The following is a 10,571-nucleotide window of genomic DNA, read 5'->3' as shown; positions in this document are numbered from 1 at the left end:
GCTCTGAGTAAGTATTTAGTTTGTTGTACAAGCGAGTTTGCGTGTCAAATAATGAGTGGGGAAGATAAGAAAGGAAAAATAAATGTGGAAGAATATAGCTAGCATTCCTCTTTCGGCAGAAAATGATTCTATTTCTATGCCGAAAAGTAATAGAAAACTAAACTTGGGTTAATAAATAATTTCATATTTCGACAGAAGTCGATTGTGATTTCATTTTCTAGCATATTTTGTGACTTAAAACAAATTATGCCTTAATATTTGCTCCGCTCCATCAGCTATTGTGCTCCAGCTTTACCCAAGTCCTTGATCTAAAACAGTCCGACGTCCCAGCATTTCCAGCTTCTTACTCGCACTATCGCGACCTGAAAAGAGCGATCTCTCTCTCAACCGCTTCAGCTCTAGAGAGGTCATTGTGCAACGAAGCTCCTTACAAGAGCCGATAGCCCGTTCATTGGATTCCATTTGAGAATGTAGGAGTCGTGCATGCTCAACACGAGGTTTCTCCACGTTATACTCCCTAGTTGTGTCCTCAACCCTAACCCAAGTTGATAGAAGCTTGTAAAAATCCCCTCCTGCAAGCCACCGTGCTCATATACAAACTTGACGTCCTTCTCCAAAGACTTAGGGCTATCTGTCCGATATAGTAATAACTGAAGCATAGCCTAAACAGTCAAATTCGCACTTGCATCGCGTGTGCCCAGTTTGCTGTTCATCACTCGGCCAAAACCCATTTGGGACGTAGAAATCCGTCACTTGAACATAGCCTAAACAGTCAAATTCAGTTTCTTGGGAGCTAATTTAATCAGATGGTACAGTTTGTTTCGGATTTGGAACCGGAATTGGCAGTTCCATCACCTACGCCGGATTTCTTTAGTGTTACTCCCTTTCTCTTTCTCATTCATCTTATATTGTCATTTATATTTTATTATAAGATGATTGAGATAACAAAACATGTGGCTGGACTGAGGACATAAGCTTGAACTGAGACCCTACCGGTTTAGGGTTCCTGTCTATGTATAACCCAAACCCATATCCTACAGTATCATTTAACTAACGATGAACTACTTTGTTTATATATTTCAGATTGCAGATGCACTTAGCAAGCTTTCGCATTTCTGCAAAGGAAAACAAAATCCGAGATCATGCTTTGATGCCTAAGCATGGAGAAAATTTTCCAGGTTCTCGAAACACCAGCTCAAGATTGCCAGCTCGTGTTCCCCGCCTACAGGTGTTTTGGGAACCTGAACAAATTTCTCCAGAAAAATAATGCATCCACTGTAAAAGAAAAATTAAAAGAACGAATGGATTGTCAGTAAAACCGAAAATGTTCCAATTTCATCTATGGTGGTGTTAATTGCTACACTGTTGAAAATCTTGGACAAAGAATACATAAAAGAGATGGTACACATATTCTGATCGAAAAAACCCTAATACATTGTGTGCAAGCGATTCCTGGTCGAACAGTGTTCTAACAGTAAAATCCTAAACTCTGAACCTAAACCCAAGTTTTCTACTTCAGTCGAGTTACAAAGTGCCTAACCCTAAAACGGGCAATAAAGTCGCCAAGTCCCGCCTTCCCCCTCACCATCACATCACCATCATTTTACCACCGATCTTGTTCTTGACGAAAATGGAGCAAGTAAATTACTTTCTAATGTACATAAGAACTCCAAGCAGGCATGATGTGATCAGGAAGATACCAAGAAATCATGGAATGAAAAAGCCTAATTTCTTCCCCTCTTGAGAATGGGGCAAGAGCAGCAACGCTCGGTGCTGGGAGGGACAGTCATTGTAGTTTCTTCCACCATCATCCCCTCGCTGTTTGAGGCGGAAACTCCTCATGTATCATCTGATAGTTCCCCTGGGCCACTGATCTGGCAAAATGATCAAACTCCCCTGTTAAGATAATGGAAAGCATCACAATACAATCCCAGTGATGTGAAAGATCGTGAACAACAAAATGAAAAGGAAATCACTCCGAATAAAATCTTCAGAAAAATTGGCCACGAGACACTGGCATGGTACCCTGAACGATCTCCTCCCTCCCTAAACAGAAAAAGGTATACTTGAACCAACTACCTTTGGAGGTGGGGTGAAGAAGGCTGATCAGGTGAAGATCGTTGAGTAGAGCCACCATGAAACCTTTGTTCATCAAATACCCCATTCATCCGGCTCCCTTCATTTAGCTGTGCTTCATTCAAACCCGAGAATCCCACTGGTCCAAGAGAACCAAACTCAAGTTGATCTGTAGGTGGCCCGTAGCCAGCATTATGATCATAAGGATACAGCATGACAACAGGTGGCATGGAAGGGCCATTTGATGATACCCCACCAGGGTTCATGGCTGGTACCGGATACATGCCATATGCAACATTGGTCGAACCACTCTGTGTAGTGTTTGCACGGATAGGACCATTTTGAGATTGATATGACGGGAATGAGTCCTGCCTATTTGAACTCCATGACCTTTCAGCTCTGCTCTCACTAGCTGCCAAACGGTCTACTCTTGAATTTTGCTTCTCAGCTTGACCGCGACTGTGGTTGCGCCCAGAAGCTCGTGACTTTGAATTGGTATTCCAGTTCCCTTCTCTATCACCGTGGTGGTCATTTCTATCATAATTGTAATTCCCCCTTCTCGTATTTGAAGGCCGGTCCCGTACAGCAACCTTCTGAAGTAATTAAGGGAGGTAAGAGAAATAATCCGGCAGCAGGTTCTAAGTTATAATAAATCTAGGAAAATTGATTCTATATTATGTTTAACCAAAGACTTCACCTTCCAGAAACCATAAACAGGTCCAAAAAACAAGATTGGTAGGTGCAACATGCTTAATTAAAAAGAAATCTAAAATAATAATTAAGAAAAGAACAGGTTTATGTTATCTTACAGGATTTGGCAGGTAGGTCCCAGTCCCAGCACGATATCTTGGAATCTCATCTGCATAACGTTGATAACCACCAGCAGGCCTGTTAGGAACAGACTGGAGAGGAGCAACAGGGACCAGTCGAGGTCCATAACCCATAAGCTGAGTGAAGAGATTGACGTTGGCTGAAAGAGGTCTCCCGGGACCATCCCATGGAAATCTTCCTTGTAAGTAAGCAGGGGGCACCATAACTGGTGAAGGATAAACGACAGGTGAAGGGTGCCGTGAAGTTTGGCAAAACCGTCCATATTGCAGATTCTGCCAATGGCTAGAGAAGTCACTGTGAAGAATGTCAGATTTATGCTCTGACGGCTCAATAGGAGCTACCCTTCCCATAGAGCTAGAAGTACTTAACACCTCAGGTTGATCAGCTCCCTCAGACGAATCAAAATTCTGACCAGAATCGCTATTATCTGTTCCCTCTTCTCTGCTAAATTGGCTTGTTGATACATCTGAAGTTCCTGTTTCTGACGAGAAATAATTATAAGGAAGCATTGTAACAAATGGAACTGGAGGGCCCGTAGGATAAAATGTAAGCATTCCAGAATCATTTGTAGCTCTCTGTCTTGAGCCGTGACCTAAGAACACTGGAGCAAAAGGAATCATCGAATCTGATCCACTTGTCTGAGTTTGTTCAAAACCGGTCATTTGATGCCTTGGAAAATGCAAGGGAGCAACAGGTTGAGGTCCTGTGCTCTGTTCTACCGTTTCGGCACCTAAAGCGGTAGGTGAATTCCAATCTCTGTTGTCATCATCTGCCTGGGTAGATGAATGTTCGGACACACTCTTACCTTTCCCATATGCAGCAGATAGCACTGCTGAATGAGCATTTCGCCTACCACGTTTTTCCCTTGTTGACTTTGAGACCTTTGCTGATGATCCTTCCCAAGAACTCTCAGAGGAGGTCTTACTTCTCACTGAACTTGCATATGTGGCAGATCTAGAACTCACAGTTCGATCATCAAAGTAAACCTCATTACCTCTGTTATCTTGGTATTGAAAATTATCCACACGCTCTTCCCCCATCATCGACTCTTGGTTTTCTTTGGTAGACTTTGGTTGAGCTTGCATAGAATTTCCTGAGGTGCCTACACGAGATGATGGATGAAAGTTATAACCAGCTGAGGTTGACTGTTGCTTGTCATCTTCCTGAAGCATTTCATAACTTCCATTATCCAGATCAAACCCACCAGTAGATCCCCTCTCTTGCTGATGCCAGAAATCAAGCTCCGTTTCACCTGAGTTCATTTCCACAGATCCAAAATTTTCATTACCAGGTTCCACTGAATCTTCAGGATTTGAGGTCAACCCCATGCCAGGGAAATAAGGGGCTAGCGACGGTCGCACAACACCTTGCGGAAATTGCATATTTGTTCCCCAAGGAGTCTCCATCAAGGGGAAATTTGTAGGAACCATTCCACCCATATTTCTCTGGGCATATCCCATAGAAGCAAGAATGGAAGGTGGGATTGGAAGCGGTAGGTGACCGGGACCCAAATTGAGTGGAAGATGAACCTGCCCATTAAAACCATGAGCTGCAGAAGATGCCATCATGTTAACAAGATCTTGCTCCTCCTGGTGCATCCCTTGTGCTGCCGAAATAGAAGCATAATCGTCAGCAACGGCACTCATGCCTGACTCATCATGGTAGTTATTTGAATCAATAGCAGCATCAGGGCTTTGGCGGGATGAGATGGATCTAGCAGATGAAGGATCATCAGTTGAAGATCTATTTCTGTGGCTTGCCACACTATCAGAATCCAGGTTTTTCCTCGTGCTATTATCCAACCTTGTTGAAGTTTGGCCTTTCCCACTCTCTGGGGCTCTGTTGCGCCTACTTTGAGTGGAAACTTCACCATATGTATCAGTAAGCTCAGGACTAGAGTGTGTCCTTGCAAAAAGAAACCTCCCTTGTAAGTCATTCACCAAGTTATCAGGTTTAGCACTTCTCTGACCTTTATCAATGTGTGCACCCAGGTCGGAATTCATTTCCTTTCTAGTCATATCAGAGGCCCTAGTGAGGTTTGTGTTCCCATGAATCCTTTGAGTTTGAGAATGAGTTACTGTAGATACACTACTGATACCAGAGGTGCTTTCTAAAGAATAACTAGCATGCTGGGAGGGAACATTAATGGAGCCATGCATCCCCCCACTTTGAGTATCTCGACCAGAGGAACTTTCCTTTTTATGGTTGCTTGAAATATTCCTGAGATTCTCAGATCCATGTAAATGGTCCGGATTTGAAAGTCTCAAGTGCCTCAAATCATTTCGTGGTGCATCAGGTCGATGACCACTCCCATGTCTATCCCAAGTGTTAAGAAAAAACTGATTTACTTCGAAAAATAGATCCTCTTTGGCACAATCAAGCAACCTGGCCAGCCTTTTAGCCCCAAATGTAAATGCACTGCGTATCCTAAAAAAATTACCTGGAAAACATACATAGGCAATTAGGCATACATGATTGCAACAACCAACAATTTGCACGGATAGACAATCAAGAAACAAAGTTACACCTTACAAGCAGCATAAAAATATTATGGAAGGACAAATGAAGTTTACATGTATAGTTGTATACAAAAGACCCAAAAAGATTCTTTCGATCTCCCATGCAATAAATCCATTCTCTTAAATGGGATATGGTTCTTCTATTTGAATGAGGCTATTTCCAAGTAAAAATTGCTTATTGTTGCCTTCCACATTATCGTGCAAGTGCTTACACAGCTGTTTTCAGCTACACTGTTTTCTTTTTCCAAAGGTTGCACTGGAGTAGAATAATTTATACCTCCAAATATTTTGCGGATGTAAATGGACCCCTATCCTTTATCAATATAAAAGAGGCATAAACACAAAACTAACATAGGCACATTGTACATGTTCAGTGACAAAAACTGGAGCCTATTGGGAAGCGGCACATACAAAAAGCCAACAGAAAAATCATGGTTTCATCATCTGCTGTTCTACTTTTGGTAAAGAGGAATCTAAATCAGGTTCTTAATTATTTGAAGTCCACTATTTTTCAATTTATAATACACAGTTATCTCCCAAATAGGAAACAACTTCTTGAAAATAAACTGTTTGACTCACTTGTAATGAGCGTGACCAATAAATTAAACAATTTATTTCTCATACCACAGCACAATAAGACCTTGACCAATTACAAAATATAAACTTTGGGAAGTCCTTTAGGAAGGGTTATCCAAAAGCATATAGTTTTGGAACAACATACCTTTACTAACACTGCGTCCCAGGTTGTTGTTGATTCTCAAAGGATCAATAACATTAAAATGTTTGGAAACAAAAGGTTGGCCCTGAGTTTTTTGATCACCAGGAAAAACAGCATACACTGAGCTACAGGCATCAAGAAACAATTTGCTCAGTAGTAACTCTCCACCATCTTTTCGAGGAGGTTCCGCTGCGACATGAACAATCACAAATTAACCCAGAAAAGGATTTAGAAAAAGAGAAAATTGGGTTGAAGGTCAAAAGTTTACATAAGAATTTAAAGCAAAAAATCAGTACCAGATACATCTGGAAGTGAACTAATGGGGACAGGACCCCATAGGCTAACACAAAAATTATCCCAGTCAAATTTACTGAAAAACACCAGAAAACGATACAAAACCTGCACCAGGAAAGTAAACCATTCAGTGTATCCACAAAGAATAAAGTCAATATAATAACCCAAGGTAACCAAATTACCTCAAGTGGTCCAGAAAACGAGTTGTTGAAAACATGAAATATGTATAAAACCAAAGTTTCCAACGCATAAGTTGAGATAAGCCCATGATGAGCGCCCAGTATTCGGCTTTCATAATAACACCAGGCCTTTATCAGTATGATACTGCGCTTGAACAAATGATTTTGATTTATCAAATGATCAACCTGCAGAAGTAGACAATACAATTAGTCAAATCATACAAATGCTAATGACCGAAACAAGCACACAAATGTTAACAAGGTTATCAAATTAAACATTTACCTCCTCAAGGAAACAGAGGGTGCACAGGCCACCGAGCTGATTGAATGATATGTCTACAACAATGTTTTCCACAAGGCACTTGATTATCTTCACCTGTAGTACAAAAAGGAGTACTAAGGCTAAATCTAGTATCAAAAAAGCAAATACAAGATATAAAAGGAATCAAACATAATAACAATAAAATACAAAAATTAATGAACATCGCCAAGAATCTCAAATAAAGGTAATAGTATTAGTGATGCTAGGAAGAACTTACTTCTGCCTGAATGTACTGAACCTCTTTCACACGGAATTCAGCATTCTCGTTCTTCTCCTCATTCTCGAGCATATCACGAACTTGATGGGCCCATGTGTCCTTCATATTTGGACTCTTACTGAAGGCTGTCAGGTCAATATCTCCATCAGGCAAATACGTTTTCAGGGGTACAGACCCAAAAGTGAACACCTGCACATATTCATAAACAAAAATAAATGCATGACTCATATGAAACAGAATACATATGCACCACTAGAACAAGTTAACAAAAACTTTTCATAACATAACCATAACCATTGACCCAACTTTGTCACCATAAAAGACATGCTGAACAAAAAAGCACCGGCATTACATGTCATTTCCAAAGTCTCCAAATTTTACACGGTGTGAGGTCTACACACCACTCTGATCATATATTATTCATCTCCCCCTTAGTTCTCATAAACTCAATCTACAAGGCTTGTGGTTTTTCCCTTCTGCTTTTAGAACCTTAAAATTCCAAATAATACTCATCCCATAGAATTTATTGGTCTTAGAACATTATGTCTTTCAAAATTATCTGTGATAATACAATATACAAACAATACTAACTTAGAGTTAACCAAGTTAAGTTAACTTACACATACTCTTCAAAGATGACAACAATATCATGACCGATTTCTTCCCTATAGAACCAAATGAGCATATTGCAGCAAAAATTGAAACAAAAATGTAGTTGCAGCAAAAAATGAAATTAAAATGTAGTCACAGTTTTTCGAACAAACAAATATTATGTGTATACACGCAAGTCCCACCTGGCAGGGGAAGCACTTCATGATGAGCCGCTGCACATAATCGGCAACGGCATTTCGGCGCTCTTCGGATGGTGAGTTGGGCTGAATGCAGGCAATAAGCTCTGCAGTTCGCTCCTCCGCCTTCAACCATCGCTCTGAGTCGAGCACTCTCATCACCGATGCAGCTTCATTGGGCAATAGGCCATTCGGCAACAGCCCACTTGGTGGCTCTGCCCACTCCTCATGTTTGCCCATACAAGCCTAAGCTTTCCCTTCACTTCCACAACAAACAATAAGTCTTCCTTCTACCCAAGAATCCCAAAACCACCAGAAAAAAGCTAACTGTTTTTCCTCAATCCCAAAAATCAATGGCAACCACTAAATTACAAAAACACAGAAAAATGAAATTCTTTGCTCAAAGGTAAACCCTTTCCAAAAAAAACAAAGGAAATAACCCAGATAGGAATTTTCAGTTTTCCTCTTCAAAGGTTCAATTTTTCATTTGCTGCAGAGGCACTAACCAATATGGTATTCAGAAACCCAGTATTTAAAAATAAAAACCCAAAAAGCTAAGCAAAAGATTAATATAAAATTAAAATACAAAATCAAATCCCCAATCTGATGAACAGATATGAAACCCTAGAAAAACCAGAGGAGGATTGGGGGATTGGTAAAAATAAAAGATGGGATTTTGGTAAGCCTAGAGGAACTGAGGAAACTGACTATTGGGTAGTATCGGCGAATCAGAAAATGGGGGAAGAAGTAGGAGCTCGGCGAAGAAGAAGAGGAACCCCAGAAGAAATGTGGGCAGAAAGGTATGGCATTTAAATTGAATAGGGCTTTTTTCAGGGTTTGATCAAAATTAGGTTTTTTTTTTTTATATATTTTATATATTTTTTGGTATTTTTTTTGTTTTCAAAGACGGAGAGAATATGGATTGGAGGAGGTTGTCAGCTTGGGGTGCATTTGCCAGGGGTTTTTCAAATGAAATTGGAGAAGGAAGAGAGTGAGAGAGAGAGAGAGAGAGAGAGGAGGAGAGAGAAAGCATCCAAAACAAAAAACAAAGGGTAAATTACATAGTAGCCCCTTAGGTTTGAGGTCTATTTGCAATCTTATACAACATCTTTAAAACATTTCACTTTCATACCTCAAGTACTATTTTATTTCAATTTCATACAACCGTTACATTTTCCATCCATAGATCTGTTAAATGCTGACGTGGCTGCCACATATATGTCATGTGGTTGCCAAATGTTTGTCACGTGGTAAATAAAATAATTTTTTAATTTTTTTTAAAAAAACCTGAAATTGGAAGAAAAAAAAAAGGGACCAAACCCTGCAACCCAGAAGAAGAAGGAGGAAGAAGAAGAAGAGAAGAAGAAAGAGGAGGAGGAGGAAGAAGAAGAAGAAAAAAAAAGAAAGGGACTGAACCCAGAAGAGAAGAAGAAAGAGGAGGAGGAGGAAGAAGAAGAAGAAGAAAAAAAAAAAAAAGGGACCGAACCCAGAAGAGAAGAAGAAAGAGGAGGAAGAGAAGAAGAAAGAGGAGGAGGAGGAAGAAGAACAAGAAGAAGAAAAAAAAGAAGAAGAAGGGACCGAACTAGAAGGAGGAAGAAGAAGAAGAGAAGAAGAAAGAGGAGGAGGAGGAAGAAGAAGAGGAAAAAAAAAATATGATCAAACCCCTGCAGCCCAGAAGAAGGAGGAAGAAGAAGAAGAGAAGGAGGAGGAGGAGGAAGAAAAAGAAGAAAAAAAAAGGGACCGAACCCAGAAGAAGAAGAAGAAGAAGAAAGAGTGAGAAAAAAAAAGTGGCAGGTTTTTTTAAAAAAATTTAAAAATTATTTTATTTGCCACGTGGCAGACATTTGATAGTCACGTGGCATATATGTGGCAGCCACGTCAGCATTTAACTGATCCATGGATGGAAAATGTAACGGTTGTATGAAATTGAAATAAAATAGTACTTGAGGTATGAAAGTGAAATGTTTTAAAGATGTTGTATAAGATTGCAATAAACCTCAAACCTGAGGGGCTACTATGTAATTTACCCAAAAACAAAACAAAACAAAAACAGTTTTTACTATTGGTGAAATTAAAATTAATAAAATTAGGAGAAATTAGGTTCTCATCCTTACTTTTGCTACTCCATTGATTAAAACCTTATTCGTTTTCAATTTTTGATCAAGGTCCTTGGTATTAATAACATTATTAATTATTTCAATAATAAAATATTTTTTATTTCTAAATATATTCATTTAATGTTAAAAATGTTACAATTAGTATATTTATATTTATAGTTAAATTTTTTATCATATATTTTTATTTTTATTTTTAGTTTGTACCCATTTTTAATTTGTACCAATTTTCTTTTTAGTTTTAATTTGTACCCATATATTAATTTCTTTTTATGCCCATATTTTTTAAAGTTTTATTTGTATTTGTACCCATTTTTTTTTTTCTAAACGTACCCATGCTAATTATATGTACCAATTCATGTAATTTTTTTCAAATTTTTAATCTTAAAATGTACTCATTCTTAAATATACCAATTTGTTATATGTAAAATGTACCACTTTTTTATATATAAAATCTATTCAATTTTTTTCTAATCCATTTTTAAACTTATATGGGTACATTCTTTTTTCTTT

At 38.9% G+C, this 10,571-nt stretch overlaps 1 protein-coding gene across 2 annotated transcripts; it reads right to left on the bottom strand.

Annotated features, from left to right (window-relative positions):
- Nucleotides 1–1,306: 1,306 nt before the first annotated feature.
- On the bottom strand, nt 1,307–8,941 carry LOC126629209 (uncharacterized). 2 transcript variants are annotated; one of them, XM_050299160.1, is made up of 9 exons: nt 7,951–8,941; nt 7,157–7,345; nt 6,901–6,993; nt 6,621–6,803; nt 6,441–6,543; nt 6,148–6,333; nt 2,886–5,347; nt 2,080–2,669; nt 1,307–1,896 (listed from the first exon to the last, which is right to left on the bottom strand). In XM_050299160.1, the coding sequence occupies exons 1-9, from the start codon at nt 8,182–8,184 to the stop codon at nt 1,887–1,889; spliced, it is 4,050 nt and encodes a 1,349-aa protein (XP_050155117.1). In that variant the 5' UTR covers nt 8,185–8,941; the 3' UTR covers nt 1,307–1,886. The 2 variants fall into 2 exon arrangements, with proteins under 2 accessions (XP_050155117.1, XP_050155119.1); XM_050299162.1 differs by having other exon boundaries at nt 2,080–2,666.
- Nucleotides 8,942–10,571: the final 1,630 nt, after the last annotated feature.

Source organism: Malus sylvestris, chromosome 7, assembly GCF_916048215.2.
Source record: "Malus sylvestris chromosome 7, drMalSylv7.2, whole genome shotgun sequence".
Taxonomy (NCBI): domain Eukaryota; kingdom Viridiplantae; phylum Streptophyta; class Magnoliopsida; order Rosales; family Rosaceae; genus Malus; species Malus sylvestris.
This window is presented reverse-complemented; position numbering and strand designations above follow the sequence as displayed.

Coding starts and splice junctions, on each gene's coding strand:
- LOC126629209 (XM_050299160.1), bottom strand. CDS start 8,184: ATGGGCAAACATGAGGAGTGGGCAGAGCCACCAAGTGGGCTGTTGCCG. Junction 6,334..6,440: donor TTCACTTCCAGATGTATCTG/GTACTGATTTTT, acceptor TTCATGTCGCAG/CGGAACCTCCTCGAAAAGAT. Junction 2,670..2,885: donor GGACCTACCTGCCAAATCCT/GTAAGATAACAT, acceptor TAATTACTTCAG/AAGGTTGCTGTACGGGACCG.